The 16,048-nt window shown below is 54.0% G+C and overlaps 1 protein-coding gene across 1 annotated transcript in view; it reads right to left on the reverse strand.

The window, feature by feature from the left end:
- The window catches only part of QSOX2 (quiescin sulfhydryl oxidase 2), a 44,840-nt gene that overhangs the window by 18,817 nt on the left and 9,975 nt on the right, over positions 1 to 16,048 (reverse strand). The window contains 7 exon segments of the mRNA XM_075324732.1: positions 1 to 43; positions 2,189 to 2,332; positions 12,043 to 12,188; positions 12,267 to 12,357; positions 12,648 to 12,758; positions 14,245 to 14,291; positions 15,297 to 15,397. The exon segment at positions 1 to 43 is cut by the window's left edge and continues 87 nt beyond it. Of these exon segments, the coding sequence (XP_075180847.1) occupies positions 1 to 43; positions 2,189 to 2,332; positions 12,043 to 12,188; positions 12,267 to 12,357; positions 12,648 to 12,758; positions 14,245 to 14,291; positions 15,297 to 15,397 (683 nt within the window).

Below are 16,048 nucleotides of genomic sequence, written 5' to 3' on the forward strand. Positions count from 1 at the left end.
GTAATGTAAGGCCGACTCCAGGTCTGCCGTGTACAACGTGGACCTATGACAAGACAAAAATACCGTACGTGAGATGAGAGCAGCGTCACGTCGCTCCAAAGTCTGGAATAACTGCAGCTCCGCATTAAAGTGGATGTGCTGTAATACCAGGCATGGCCTGACTAGGAGGGTGGCGCTGTGTCTGCTGTAATACCGGGCATGGCCTGTCTAGGAGGGTGGCGCTGTGTCTGCTGTAATACCAGGCATGGCCTGTCTAGGAGGGTGGCGCTGTGTCTGCTGTAATACCGGGCATGGCCTGTCTAGGAGGGTGGCGCTGTGTCTGCTGTAATACCAGGCATGGCCTGTCTAGGAGGGTGGCGCTGTGTCTGCTGTAATACCGGGCATGGCCTGTCTAGGAGGGTGGCGCTGTGTCTGCTGTAATACCAGGCATGGCCTGTCTAGGAGGGTGGCGCTGTTGCTGCTGTAATACCAGGCATGGCCTGTCTAGGAGGGTGGCGCTGTGTCTGCTGTAATACCGGGCATGGCCTGTCTAGGAGGGTGGCGCTGTGTCTGCTGTAATACCGGGCATGGCCTGTCTAGGAGGGTGGCGCTGTTTCTACTGTAATACCAGGCATGGCCTGTCTAGGAGGGTGGCGCTGTTGCTGCTGTAATACCAGGCATGGCCTGTCTAGGAGGGTGGCGCTGTGTCTGCTGTAATACCGGGCATGGCCTGTCTAGGAGGGTGGCGCTGTTTCTACTGTAATACCAGGCATGGCCTGTCTAGGAGGGTGGCGCTGTGTCTGCTGTAATACCGGGCATGGCCTGTCTAGGAGGGTGGCGCTGTGTCTGCTGTAATACCGGGCATGGCCTGTCTAGGAGGGTGGCGCTGTGTCTGCTGTAATACCGGGCATGGCCTGTCTAGGAGGGTGGCGCTGTGTCTGCTGTAATACCGGGCATGGCCTGTCTAGGAGGGTGGCGCTGTGTCTGCTGTAATACCAGGCATGGCCTGTCTAGGAGGGTGGCGCTGTGTCTGCTGTAATACCGGGCATGGCCTGTCTAGGAGGGTGGCGCTGTGTCTGCTGTAATACCAGGCATGGCCTGTCTAGGAGGGTGGCGCTGTTGCTGCTGTAATACCAGGCATGGCCTGTCTAGGAGGGTGGCGCTGTGTCTGCTGTAATACCGGGCATGGCCTGTCTAGGAGGGTGGCGCTGTTGCTGCTGTAATACCGGGCATGGCCTGTCTAGGAGGGTGGCGCTGTGTCTGCTGTAATACCGGGCATGGCCTGTCTAGGAGGGTGGCGCTGTTTCTACTGTAATACCAGGCATGGCCTGTCTAGGAGGGTGGCGCTGTGTCTGCTGTAATACCGGGCATGGCCTGTCTAGGAGGGTGGCGCTGTGTCTGCTGTAATACCGGGCATGGCCTGTCTAGGAGGGTGGCGCTGTGTCTGCTGTAATACCGGGCATGGCCTGTCTAGGAGGGTGGCGCTGTGTCTGCTGTAATACCGGGCATGGCCTGTCTAGGAGGGTGGCGCTGTGTCTGCTGTAATACCAGGCATGGCCTGTCTAGGAGGGTGGCGCTGTTTCTGCTGTAATACCGGGCATGGCCTGTCTTGGAGGGTGGCGCTGTGTCTGCTGTAATACCGGGCATGGCCTGTCTAGGAGGGTGGCGCTGTGTCTGCTGTAATACCAGGCATGGCCTGTCTAGGAGGGTGGCGCTGTGTCTGCTGTAATACCGGGCATGGCCTGTCTAGGAGGGTGGCGCTGTGTCTGCTGTAATACCAGGCATGGCCTGTCTAGGAGGGTGGCGCTGTGTCTGCTGTAATACCAGGCATGGCCTGTCTAGGAGGGTGGCGCTGTGTCTGCTGTAATACCAGGCATGGCCTGTGTAGGAGGGTGGCGCTGTGTCTGCTGTAATACCAGGCATGGCCTGTCTAGGAGGGTGGCGCTGTGTCTGCTGTAATACCAGGCATGGCCTGTCTAGGAGGGTGGCGCTGTGTCTGCTGTAATACCAGGCATGGCCTGTCTAGGAGGGTGGCGCTGTTTCTGCTGTAATACCGGGCATGGCCTGTCTAGGAGGGTGGCGCTGTGTCTGCTGTAATACCGGGCATGGCCTGTGTAGGAGGGTGGCGCTGTTGCTGCAGTAGAATGTTGGCAGATGGTGGTGGGGGGGGGGATATTAATTCTCAGTGTAGGGTAATGGCGGATCTTACTTGTCGTACTCCTTCCAGGCCCCGCCGCCCTCCTCGTCCTCCTGGGGGAGTGTCTCCGGCAGCGAGGAGCGGGCCCCGGCTTTCTTCCTTACACCCGGCAACGACTTCAGATGGGAGGAGAACACCGAACGCAGCGGCTTCACTCTGTCAGTGGGGGGGGGGGCAAAAAAATGATAGAAAGGGGTCAGGACCCGCAGAGCATCGCAGCTATGATAGAAAGGAGTCAGGACACGCAGAGCATCGCAGCTATGATAGAAAGGAGTCAGGACCTGCAGAGCATCGCAGCTATGATAGAAAAGGAGTCAGGACCCGCAGAGCATCGCAGCTATGATAGAAAGGAGTCAGGACCCGCAGAGCATCACAGCTATGATAGAAAGGAGTCAGGACACGCAGAGCATCGCAGCTATGATAGAAAGGAGTCACGACCCGCAGAGCATCGCAGCTATGATAGAAGGGGGTCAGGACACGCAGAGCATCACAGCTATGATAGAAAGGAGTCAGGACACGCAGACCATCGCAGCTATGATAGAAAGGAGTCAGGACACGCAGAGCATCGCAGCTATGATAGAAGGGGGTCAGGACACGCAGAGCATCACAGCTATGATAGAAAGGGGTCAGGACACGCAGACCATCGCAGCTATGATAGAAAGGAGTCAGGACACGCAGAGCATCGCAGCTATGATAGAAAGGAGTCAGGACACGCAGAGCATCGCAGCTATGATAGAAAGGAGTCAGGACACGCAGAGCATCGCAGCTATGATAGAAAGGAGTCAGGAGACGCAGAGCATCACAGCTATGATAGAAAGGAGTCAGGACACGCAGAGCATCGCAGCTATGATAGAAGGAGTCAGGAGCCGCAGAGCATCGCAGCTATGATAGAAAGGAGTCAGGACCCGCAGAGCATCGCAGCTATGATAGAAAGGAGTCAGGACACGCAGAGCATCACAGCTATGATAGAAAGGAGTCAGGACACGCAGAGCATCGCAGCTATGATAGAAAGGAGTCAGGACCCGCAGAGCATCACAGCTATGATAGAAAGGAGTCAGGACCCGCAGAGCATCGCAGCTATGATAGAAAGGAGTCAGGACCCGCAGAGCATCGCAGCTATGATAGAAAGGGGTCAGGACACGCAGAGCATCGCAGCTATGATAGAAAGGAGTCAGGACACGCAGAGCATCGCAGCTATGATAGAAAGGAGTCAGGACACGCAGAGCATCGCAGCTATGATAGAAAGGAGTCAGGACACGCAGAGCATCGCAGCTATGATAGAAAGGAGTCAGGACACGCAGAGCACCGCAGCTATAATAGGAAGGAGTCAGGACACGCAGAGCATCGCAGCTATGATAGAAAGGAGTCAGGACACGCAGAGCATCACAGCTATGATAGAAAGGAGTCAGGACACGCAGAGCATCGCAGCTATGATAGAAAGGGGTCAGGACACGCAGAGCATCACAGCTATGATAGAAAGGGGTCAGGACACGCAGAGCATCGCAGCTATGATAGAAAGGAGTCAGGACACGCAGAGCATCACAGCTATGATAGAAAGGAGTCAGGACCCGCAGAGCATCGCAGCTATGATAGAAAGGGGTCAGGACCCGCAGAGCATCACAGCTATGATAGAAAGGAGTCAGGACACGCAGAGTATCGCAGCTATGATAGAAAGGAGTCAGGAGACGCAGAGCATCACAGCTATGATAGAAAGGAGTCAGGACCCGCAGAGCATCGCAGCTATGATAGAAAGGAGTCAGGACACGCAGAGCATCGCAGCTATGATAGAAAGGAGTCAGGACCCGCAGAGCATCGCAGCTATGATAGAAAGGGGTCAGGACCCGCAGAGCATCACAGCTATGATAGAAAGGAGTCAGGACACGCAGAGTATCGCAGCTATGATAGAAAGGAGTCAGGAGATGCAGAGCATCGCAGCTAAGATAGAAAGGAGTCAGGACCCGCAGAGCATCGCAGCTATGATAGAAAGGAGTGAGGACACGCAGAGCATCACAGCTATAATAGAAAGGAGTCAGGACCCGCAGAGCATCGCAGCTATGATAGAAAGGAGTGAGGACATGCAGAGCATCACAGCTATAATAGAAAGGAGTCAGGACCCGCAGAGCATCGCAGCTATGATAGAAAGGAGTCAGGACCCGCAGAGCATCGCAGCTATGATAGAAAGGAGTCAGGACACGCAGAGCATCACAGCTATGATAGAAAGGAGTCAGGACACGCAGAGCATCGCAGCTATGATAGAAAGGAGTCAGGACACGCAGAGCATCGCAGCTATGATAGAAAGGAGTCAGGACACGCAGAGCATCACAGCTATGATAGAAAGGAGTCAGGACCCGCAGAGCATCGCAGCTATGATAGAAAGGGGTCAGGACCCGCAGAGCATCACAGCTATGATAGAAAGGAGTCAGGACACGCAGAGTATCGCAGCTATGATAGAAAGGAGTCAGGAGACGCAGAGCATCACAGCTATGATAGAAAGGAGTCAGGACCCGCAGAGCATCGCAGCTATGATAGAAAGGAGTCAGGACACGCAGAGCATCACAGCTATGATAGACAGGAGTCAGGACCTGCAGAGCATCGCAGCTATGATAGAAAGGGGTCAGGACCCGCAGAGCATCACAGCTATGATAGAAAGGAGTCAGGACACGCAGAGTATCGCAGCTATGATAGAAAGGAGTCAGGACACGCAGAGCATCACAGCTATGATAGAAAGGAGTCAGGACCCGCAGAGCATCGCAGCTATGATAGAAAGGAGTCAGGACACGCAGAGCATCGCAGCTATGATAGAAAGGAGTCAGGACCTGCAGAGCATCGCAGCTATGATAGAAAGGGGTCAGGACCCGCAGAGCATCACAGCTATGATAGAAAGGAGTCAGGACACGCAGAGCATCGCAGCTATGATAGAAAGGAGTCAGGACCTGCAGAGCATCGCAGCTATGATAGAAAAGGAGTCAGGACCCGCAGAGCATCGCAGCTATGATAGAAAGGAGTCAGGACCCGCAGAGCATCACAGCTATGATAGAAAGGAGTCAGGACACGCAGAGCATCGCAGCTATGATAGAAAGGAGTCACGACCCGCAGAGCATCGCAGCTATGATAGAAGGGGGTCAGGACACGCAGAGCATCACAGCTATGATAGAAAGGAGTCAGGACACGCAGACCATCGCAGCTATGATAGAAAGGAGTCAGGACACGCAGAGCATCGCAGCTATGATAGAAGGGGGTCAGGACACGCAGAGCATCACAGCTATGATAGAAAGGGGTCAGGACACGCAGACCATCGCAGCTATGATAGAAAGGAGTCAGGACACGCAGAGCATCGCAGCTATGATAGAAAGGAGTCAGGACACGCAGAGCATCGCAGCTATGATAGAAAGGAGTCAGGACACGCAGAGCATCGCAGCTATGATAGAAAGGAGTCAGGAGACGCAGAGCATCACAGCTATGATAGAAAGGAGTCAGGACACGCAGAGCATCGCAGCTATGATAGAAGGAGTCAGGAGCCGCAGAGCATCGCAGCTATGATAGAAAGGAGTCAGGACCCGCAGAGCATCGCAGCTATGATAGAAAGGAGTCAGGACACGCAGAGCATCACAGCTATGATAGAAAGGAGTCAGGACACGCAGAGCATCGCAGCTATGATAGAAAGGAGTCAGGACCCGCAGAGCATCACAGCTATGATAGAAAGGAGTCAGGACCCGCAGAGCATCGCAGCTATGATAGAAAGGAGTCAGGACCCGCAGAGCATCGCAGCTATGATAGAAAGGGGTCAGGACACGCAGAGCATCGCAGCTATGATAGAAAGGAGTCAGGACACGCAGAGCATCGCAGCTATGATAGAAAGGAGTCAGGACACGCAGAGCATCGCAGCTATGATAGAAAGGAGTCAGGACACGCAGAGCATCGCAGCTATGATAGAAAGGAGTCAGGACACGCAGAGCACCGCAGCTATAATAGGAAGGAGTCAGGACACGCAGAGCATCGCAGCTATGATAGAAAGGAGTCAGGACACGCAGAGCATCACAGCTATGATAGAAAGGAGTCAGGACACGCAGAGCATCGCAGCTATGATAGAAAGGGGTCAGGACACGCAGAGCATCACAGCTATGATAGAAAGGGGTCAGGACACGCAGAGCATCGCAGCTATGATAGAAAGGAGTCAGGACACGCAGAGCATCACAGCTATGATAGAAAGGAGTCAGGACCCGCAGAGCATCGCAGCTATGATAGAAAGGGGTCAGGACCCGCAGAGCATCACAGCTATGATAGAAAGGAGTCAGGACACGCAGAGTATCGCAGCTATGATAGAAAGGAGTCAGGAGACGCAGAGCATCACAGCTATGATAGAAAGGAGTCAGGACCCGCAGAGCATCGCAGCTATGATAGAAAGGAGTCAGGACCCGCAGAGCATCACAGCTATGATAGAAAGGAGTCAGGAGACGCAGAGTATCGCAGCTATGATAGAAAGGAGTCAGGAGACGCAGAGCATCACAGCTATGATAGAAAGGAGTCAGGACCCGCAGAGCATCGCAGCTATGATAGAAAGGAGTCAGGACACGCAGAGCATCACAGCTATGATAGACAGGAGTCAGGACCCGCAGAGCATCGCAGCTATGATAGAAAGGGGTCAGGACCCGCAGAGCATCACAGCTATGATAGAAAGGAGTCAGGACACGCAGAGTATCGCAGCTATGATAGAAAGGAGTCAGGAGACGCAGAGCATCACAGCTATGATAGAAAGGAGTCAGGACCCGCAGAGCATCGCAGCTATGATAGAAAGGAGTCAGGACACGCAGAGCATCGCAGCTATGATAGAAAGGAGTCAGGACCCGCAGAGCATCGCAGCTATGATAGAAAGGGGTCAGGACCCGCAGAGCATCACAGCTATGATAGAAAGGAGTCAGGACACGCAGAGTATCGCAGCTATGATAGAAAGGAGTCAGGAGATGCAGAGCATCGCAGCTAAGATAGAAAGGAGTCAGGACCCGCAGAGCATCGCAGCTATGATAGAAAGGAGTGAGGACACGCAGAGCATCACAGCTATAATAGAAAGGAGTCAGGACCCGCAGAGCATCGCAGCTATGATAGAAAGGAGTGAGGACATGCAGAGCATCACAGCTATAATAGAAAGGAGTCAGGACCCGCAGAGCATCGCAGCTATGATAGAAAGGAGTCAGGACCCGCAGAGCATCGCAGCTATGATAGAAAGGAGTCAGGACACGCAGAGCATCACAGCTATGATAGAAAGGAGTCAGGACACGCAGAGCATCGCAGCTATGATAGAAAGGAGTCAGGACACGCAGAGCATCGCAGCTATGATAGAAAGGAGTCAGGACACGCAGAGCATCACAGCTATGATAGAAAGGAGTCAGGACCCGCAGAGCATCGCAGCTATGATAGAAAGGGGTCAGGACCCGCAGAGCATCACAGCTATGATAGAAAGGAGTCAGGACACGCAGAGTATCGCAGCTATGATAGAAAGGAGTCAGGAGACGCAGAGCATCACAGCTATGATAGAAAGGAGTCAGGACCCGCAGAGCATCGCAGCTATGATAGAAAGGAGTCAGGACACGCAGAGCATCACAGCTATGATAGACAGGAGTCAGGACCTGCAGAGCATCGCAGCTATGATAGAAAGGGGTCAGGACCCGCAGAGCATCACAGCTATGATAGAAAGGAGTCAGGACACGCAGAGTATCGCAGCTATGATAGAAAGGAGTCAGGACACGCAGAGCATCACAGCTATGATAGAAAGGAGTCAGGACCCGCAGAGCATCGCAGCTATGATAGAAAGGAGTCAGGACACGCAGAGCATCGCAGCTATGATAGAAAGGAGTCAGGACCTGCAGAGCATCGCAGCTATGATAGAAAGGGGTCAGGACCCGCAGAGCATCACAGCTATGATAGAAAGGAGTCAGGACACGCAGAGTATCGCAGCTATGATAGAAAGGAGTCAGGAGATGCAGAGCATCGCAGCTAAGATAGAAAGGAGTCAGGACCCGCAGAGCATCGCAGCTATGATAGAAAGGAGTGAGGACACGCAGAGCATCACAGCTATAATAGAAAGGAGTCAGGACCCGCAGAGCATCGCAGCTATGATAGAAAGGAGTGAGGACACGCAGAGCATCACAGCTATAATAGAAAGGAGTCAGGACCCGCAGAGCATCGCAGCTATGATAGAAAGGAGTCAGGACCCGCAGAGCATCGCAGCTATGATAGAAAGGAGTCAGGACCTGCAGAGCATCGCAGCTATGATAGAAAGGGGTCAGGACCCGCAGAGCATCGCAGCTAAGATAGAAAAGGAGTCAGGACACGCAGAGCATCGCAGCTATGATAGAAAGGAGTCAGGACACGCAGAGCATCACAGCTATGATAGAAAGGGGTCAGGACCCGCAGAGCATCGCAGCTAAGATAGAAAAGGAGTCAGGACACGCAGAGCATCGCAGCTATGATAGAAAGGAGTCAGGACACGCAGAGCATCGCAGCTATGATAGAAAGGAGTCAGGACACGCAGAGCATCACAGCTATGATAGAAAGGAGTCAGGACCTGCAGAGCATCGCAGCTATGATAGAAAGGGGTCAGGACCCGCAGAGCATCACAGCTATGATAGAAAGGAGTCAGGACACGCAGAGTATCGCAGCTATGATAGAAAGGAGTCAGGAGACGCAGAGCATCACAGCTATGATAGAAAGGAGTCAGAACCCGCAGAGCATCGCAGCTATGATAGAAAGGAGTCAGGACACGCAGAGCATCACAGCTATGATAGACAGGAGTCAGGACCTGCAGAGCATCGCAGCTATGATAGAAAGGGGTCAGGACCCGCAGAGCATCACAGCTATGATAGAAAGGAGTCAGGACACGCAGAGTATCGCAGCTATGATAGAAAGGAGTCAGGAGACGCAGAGCATCACAGCTATGATAGAAAGGAGTCAGGACCCGCAGAGCATCGCAGCTATGATAGAAAGGAGTCAGGACATGCAGAGCATCGCAGCTATGATAGAAAGGAGTCAGGACACGCAGAGCATCGCAGCTATGATAGAAAGGAGTCAGGACACGCAGAGCATCGCAGCTATGATAGAAAGGAGTCAGGACACGCAGAGCACCGCAGCTATAATAGGAAGGAGTCAGGACACGCAGAGCATCGCAGCTATGATAGAAAGGAGTCAGGACACGCAGAGCATCACAGCTATGATAGAAAGGAGTCAGGACACGCAGAGCATCGCAGCTATGATAGAAAGGGGTCAGGACCCGCAGAGCATCGCAGCTATGATAGAAAGGAGTCAGGACCTGCAGAGCATCGCAGCTATGATAGAAAGGGGTCAGGACCCGCAGAGCATCGCAGCTAAGATAGAAAAGGAGTCAGGACACGCAGAGCATCGCAGCTATGATAGAAAGGAGTCAGGACAGGACCCGACCCGCAGAGCATCACAGCTATGATAGAAAGGAGTCAGGAGACGCAGAGCATCGCAGCTAAGATAGAAAAGGAGTCAGGACCCGCAGAGCATCACCGCTAAGATAGAAAGGAGTCAGGAGACGCAGAGCATCACCGCTAAGATAGAAAGGAGTCAGGAGACGCAGAGCATCGCAGCTAAGATAGAAAAGGAGTCAGGACCCGCAGAGCATCACAGCTATGATAGAAAGGAGTCAGGAGACGCAGAGCATCGCAGCTATGATAGAAAGGAGTCAGGACCCGCAGAGCATCACAGCTATGATAGAAAGGAGTCAGGACCCGCAGAGCATCGCAGCTGTGATAGAAAGGAGTCAGGACAGGACCCGACCCGCAGAGCATCACAGCTATGATAGAAAGGAGTCAGGAGACGCAGAGCATCGCAGCTATGATAGAAAGGAGTCAGGACCCGCAGAGCATCACAGCTATGATAGAAAGGAGTCAGGACCCGCAGAGCATCGCAGCTGTGATAGAAAGGAGTCAGGACAGGACCCGACCCGCAGAGCATCACAGCTATGATAGAAAGGAGTCAGGAGACGCAGAGCATCACAGCTATGATAGAAAGGAGTCAGGACCCGCAGAGCATCGCAGCCAAGATAGAAAGGAGTCAGGACCCGCAGAGCATCGCAGCTAAGATAGAAAGGAGTCAGGACCCGCAGAGCATCGCAGCTATGATAGAAAGGAGTCAGGACAGGACCCGACCCGCAGAGCATCACAGCTATGATAGAAAGGAGTCAGGAGACGCAGAGCATCGCAGCTATGATAGAAAGGAGTCAGGACCTGCAGAGCATCGCAGCTATGATAGAAAGGAGTCAGGACACGCAGAGCATCGCAGCTGTGATAGAAAGGAGTCAGGACAGGACCCGACCCGCAGAGCATCACAGCTATGATAGAAAGGAGTCAGGAGACGCAGAGCATCGCAGCTATGATAGAAAGGAGTCAGGACCCGCAGAGCATCACAGCTATGATAGAAAGGAGTCAGGACCCGCAGAGCATCGCAGCTGTGATAGAAAGGAGTCAGGACAGGACCCGACCCGCAGAGCATCACAGCTATGATAGAAAGGAGTCAGGAGACGCAGAGCATCACAGCTATGATAGAAAGGAGTCAGGACCCGCAGAGCATCGCAGCAAGATAGAAAGGAGTCAGGACCCGCAGAGCATCGCAGCTGTGATAGAAAGGAGTCAGGACCCGCAGAGCATCGCAGCTGTGATAGAAAGGAGTCAGGACCCGCAGAGCATCGCAGCTGTGATAGAAAGGAGTCAGGACCTGCAGAGCATCGCAGCTGTGATAGAAAGGAGTCAGGACACGCAGAGCATCGCAGCTATGATAGAAAGGAGTCAGGAGACGCAGAGCATCGCAGCTATGATAGAAAGGAGTCAGGACCCGCAGAGCATCACAGCTATGATAGAAAGGAGTCAGGACCCGCAGAGCATCGCAGCTATGATAGAAGGGGGTCAGGACACGCAGAGCATCACAGCTATGATAGAAAGGAGTCAGGACACGCAGAGCATCACAGCTATGATAGAAAGGAGTCAGGACATGCAGAGCATCGCAGCTATGATAGAAAGGAGTCAGGACACGCAGAGCATCACAGCTATGATAGAAAGGAGTCAGGACACACAGAGCATCACAGCTATGATAGAAAGGAGTCAGGACACGCAGAGCATCGCAGCTATGATAGAAGGGGGTCAGGCGATGCAGAGCATCACAGCTATGATAGAAAGGAGTCAGGACCCGCAGAGCATCGCAGCTATGATAGAAAGGAGTCAGGACGCACAGACTGGTCACACTGCACATGATGACCCCTATTTACCTACAATGGACCATAGAGGAGAAGTCCTCGAAGCAGCGTGTTGTAATAATAGATTGCTATGTCCGGGGTCTGCTCTAGGGGGGCGCTCACTGTCAGACATCAATGATTTGCTTCTTCTATAAATATTCATTGGTTTCTTCGGGAAATGAGCCGCCCACACAGGGGACAGGGGGCAACGTCTGCAAATCGCCTATCAAACTGATGAATGATGGGGGGTGTCCGGAGGGCGCACTGGTCACGGGGTGGGTCGAGGTCCCAGACTCCATTTATCAGGGGTCATGTCTGCACCCAGAGGAAAGCCGGATGACACGAGGAAGGGGCGTCCAATCCCCACCTGACTGCCGGACCCCCGCTGATCACCAGAACGGGGGTCTCATGAGCGGTGGAAGTATGTGGATGTCAGCTGTCATATATATCAGGACCAGGTAAGGGGGTGTGAGTGAACGGGGAAGGCTTTTTGGGGTGTGAGTGAACAGGGAAGGCTTTTTGGGGGTGCAGGTTTTCCGCCACGTAACCCTACCCGCGCCGGGGCCGGCATGTTAGCGGGAGGAAAGCTCCTTGTATCTCTTACAGACACTTAGGTACTTACATGTTAATTAATCCATGTGAAGCGTTGGGATAGATCAGGTAACACGCCGGCACCGCCACCACCCCGAGCTTCTCCAGCGCGGCCTTGTCCGTGTCCACCGCCCGCCGCACCGCGATCTGCTCGAACTGCATCAGGTCCAGGATCACCTGCGGGAGGACGGCGCAGGGTTAAGTCCGTCCACTCATCTAATGTGCAGAAGACACAAATCCCGCAAGGAAAACCACCTCCCGTCCGACGTACGAGGCCTCGCTTTCAAAGATGATGGCGGTGTATCGGGGGTCCTTCTGGGTGAGGAGAGACGCGATGTCCCCGGAGCTGAAAAACAAAAACCGTGACCCCAAAATGAAGCTCTGGACTAAAACGCAATACCAGACGCAACCTGTAGCCTGGCGTGGCGCCGTTTCTGTTATGTTTTTCTATTTGTGGACAATCCCTTTAAGACCATTCCTTTAGTAGTATCCCTTTAATGGCGATCGTGGTGACAAATAATGAAGCACCAACATATATAGTCCTGATCAGAGCGGGACTACAACTCCCAGCATTTCTTGTCCACGTCTTACCAGCTCCCATTGGTCCTCTTCAGCTTTACTGCTACATCAGCTCACCTGATTGGCTGGAGCGGGGGGCACGCCGGGGGTCTGTGCTCAGCGGGGAGGCTCTCCAGGTAATCGATGATGACGTGCCGGACTGTCTGCACTTCTCTGTCGGCTTCCGCTAAACCGGAGAGATCAGAGGGGACAACCTGAGTGCACAAGAGGCGTCCTGCCTGCGTCCCCGGCCCCCCATAGCTCCCCGCACCCACAGCACTGGACATCTGTAGTGGCTGCGTCAGGTACTGCAGCTCTGTCCCATTTAAAGGGGTATTCCCATCCTCATGGATGGATATATTATCAGACAGAGCTTGGAAAAACGAGCACTTTTGCAATTTACTCCTTATTAAAATTTGCAGCCGTTCTTGACATTCGCTTTCTTTTGCTTACAGCTTGTTGCCTTGGAAACCGACCACTGCTGCTGTGCAGCACGTAAGCACGGAGGGAGAGCCGTGACAGGACGAGGAGAGAACTGCACGTGTTAATGATCCGAACATTAAAACAGCTCAAAGGAAGAGGAAACATAAGCTGTGCGCAGGATTGTCGTCTTGCGGCAGTGGTCGGTCTCCGAGGCAACGAGCTGTAAACAAGAAGTTCTCAAGAATGGCTGCAAATGCTGCGAAGAACGGGGCCGGGACCAACAAGCAGGAGGCAGCAACTGCCGGAACGTTTGTGCTTAAGCACATTATTTTTATTTTATTTTTTTAAGTCCCCTTTGAAGAAAAAAACATTAAGGCTGTGTCCACGGTAGAATGTTGCTGCGGATGTTTCTGCATGAAAATCCGCGGCTTTCCCACAAAATCTGCACCTTTTCAAAGGTGCGGATTTGCCGCGGATTTTGGTGCAGATTTTTTTTTTCCCCAATTCTGAAGCCAAAATCCGGATCAAAATCCGCAACAATAATTGTCATGTTGCAGATTTTTCCGGATCAAAATCCGCACCAAATCCGCCGCGGAAAATCTGCAGCATGGGCACAGCATTTCCAAAATGCCATAGAAATGGCTGGGAAGTGCCGCTGCTGCAGATTTTCGGGAAATCCGCGCATTTTCCGCAGCGTGGGCACATAGCCTAATGTTACTGCACCTCACCCCCCCCCCCCCCCCGCACCTAATCTCCCCCCAGCACCTAAACCTCCCCCCCCACACACACACACACAGAAGAGGCGAATCTGAAGCAGAAGGGCAGCACGGTAGCTCAGTGATTAGCACTGCAGTCTTGTGGTGGCTCAGTGGTTAGCACTGCAGTCTTGTGGTGGCTCAGTGGTTAGCACTGCAGTCTTGTGGTGGCTCAGTGGTTAGCACTGCAGTCTTGTGGTGGCTCAGTGGTTAGCACTGCAGTCTTGTGGTGGCTCAGTGGTTAGCACTGCAGTCTTGCAGCGCTGGGGTCCTGGGTTCTAGTCCCACTCAGGACACCATCTGCAAGGAGTTTGTATGTTCTCCCTGTGTTTGCGTGAGTTTCCTTCGGGTTCTCCGGTTTCCTCCCGCACTCCAAAGACATACAGTAAGGGACTCTAGATTGTGAGCCCCAATGGGGACAGTGTTGCCAATGTATGTAAAGTGCTGTGGGAATAGCGCTATATAAATGAATAATTATATTATAAGTAACATTTACCTTGTAGTTTTCTCCTTGTGTAAAGTCTTTTGTAAATGGACTAAAGAACTGTAAGAAAACAAATAATGAGAAGCAAATGAAAGCCCCTGCACCTCCCCACCCAGCACAGAGCAACCGTGAGGGCGACCCCTCCCACCCAGGAGTGCGACCCCCCCACCCAGCAACCAGGAGTGAGACCCCCCACGAACCGAGCAACCGAGAGTGCGACCCCTCCCACCCAGCAACCAGGAGTGCAACCCCCCACCCAGCAACTGGGAGTGAGACCCCCCCACGAACCGAGTAACCGGGAGTGCGACCCCCCCATCCAGCACCGAGCGACCGGGAGTGCGACCCCCCCCCCCACCCAGCAACCAGGAGTGAGACCCCCCACGAACCGAGCAACCGAGAGTGCGACCCCCCCCCCAGCAACCCCCCACCCAGCAACTGGGAGTGCGACCCCCACGAACCGAGCAACAGAGAGTGCAACCCCCCCACCCAGCAACTGGGAGTGAGACCCCCCCACAAACTGAGTAACCGAGAGTGCGACCCCCCATCCAGCACCGAGCGACCGGGAGTGCGACCCCCCCCCCCACCCAGCAACCGGGAGTGCAACCCCCCCCCCCAGCAACTGGGAGTGAGACCCCCCCCACGAACCGAGCGACCGGGAGTGCGGACTCCCCCCCACCCAGCAGCCGTATGTAGCGGCCCATGGTCACCCGCCGTATGTAGCGGCCCATGGTCACCCGCCGTATGTAGCGGCCCATGGTCACCCGCCGTATGTAGCGGCCCATGGTCACCCGCCGTATGTAGCGGCCCATGGTCACCCGCCGTATGTAGCGGCCCATGGTCACCTGCCGTATGTACCGGCCCATGGTCACCCCGCCGTATGTACCGGCCCATGGTCACCCGCCGTATGTACCGGCCCATGGTCACCCGCCGTATGTACCGGCCCATGGTCACCCCGCCGTATGTACCGGCCCATGGTCACCCGCCGTATGTACCGGCCCCATGGTCACCCGCCGTATGTAGCGGCCCATGGTCACCCACCATATGCCATGATGGCACAGGACTCACCCGAAACGTTGGGTAGAACTGGACGCCGTAGTCTTTGCAGATGGCGGTGTTCTCCTCGTCGGCGCAGTTCAGCACTCCGATCCTGATGGCGGGACTCCAGTCTATGGGAGGAAAACACCGGGGGGATTAGATTATGTATCACCCCGCCACCTCGCCCACATGCTCCGATCAGGGGCGGCGCCATTCCTGAGAGAAAGCAGCCTTGGTTCTCTAATTCTGGACATACCCTTTAAGAAGGTCAACCATTCACTGACACACAACATTATACAGAACGAGGGATATAAAATCAGAAGCTACAACCCAGACGTGGAGATCTTAAAGGGGCGCGACAGCCGAGGAGCCGACAGATGAGGAGACGGGAGGGATCCGAGGACAGATGGGAAGCTATTGATCCCCGGACAAAAGATCTCCCCGACCATTGTGCACTGGCACAAAGTGACGCTCCGCCGCAGGAACAAAAACTCTGGATGTGGGGGGGAGCGAGTGGTGGCCGCCACTTCTCCTCCCCCGACCGCAGCCCCTTAAATGTTAATGCTGCCTGACAATGGCGGCCGGCTCTGGTTGCAGCAGATGGGAGCTGGGCGACCCGTGAGGAAGCTGTAGGATCCGGGGCATCGGGGTCAAAAATTCAGGTATCCGCCCAACGTCTTGTAGAATGTACCGGCCCATCGCAGAGACGTGGTGGGGCGAGTCATGCGCTGGTACCATATTGTGGTCCATATAACGTTATGATCAGAGCCCAAGAAACAGAG

Source organism: Anomaloglossus baeobatrachus, chromosome 9, assembly GCF_048569485.1.
Source record: "Anomaloglossus baeobatrachus isolate aAnoBae1 chromosome 9, aAnoBae1.hap1, whole genome shotgun sequence".
Lineage (NCBI taxonomy): Eukaryota > Metazoa > Chordata > Amphibia > Anura > Aromobatidae > Anomaloglossus > Anomaloglossus baeobatrachus.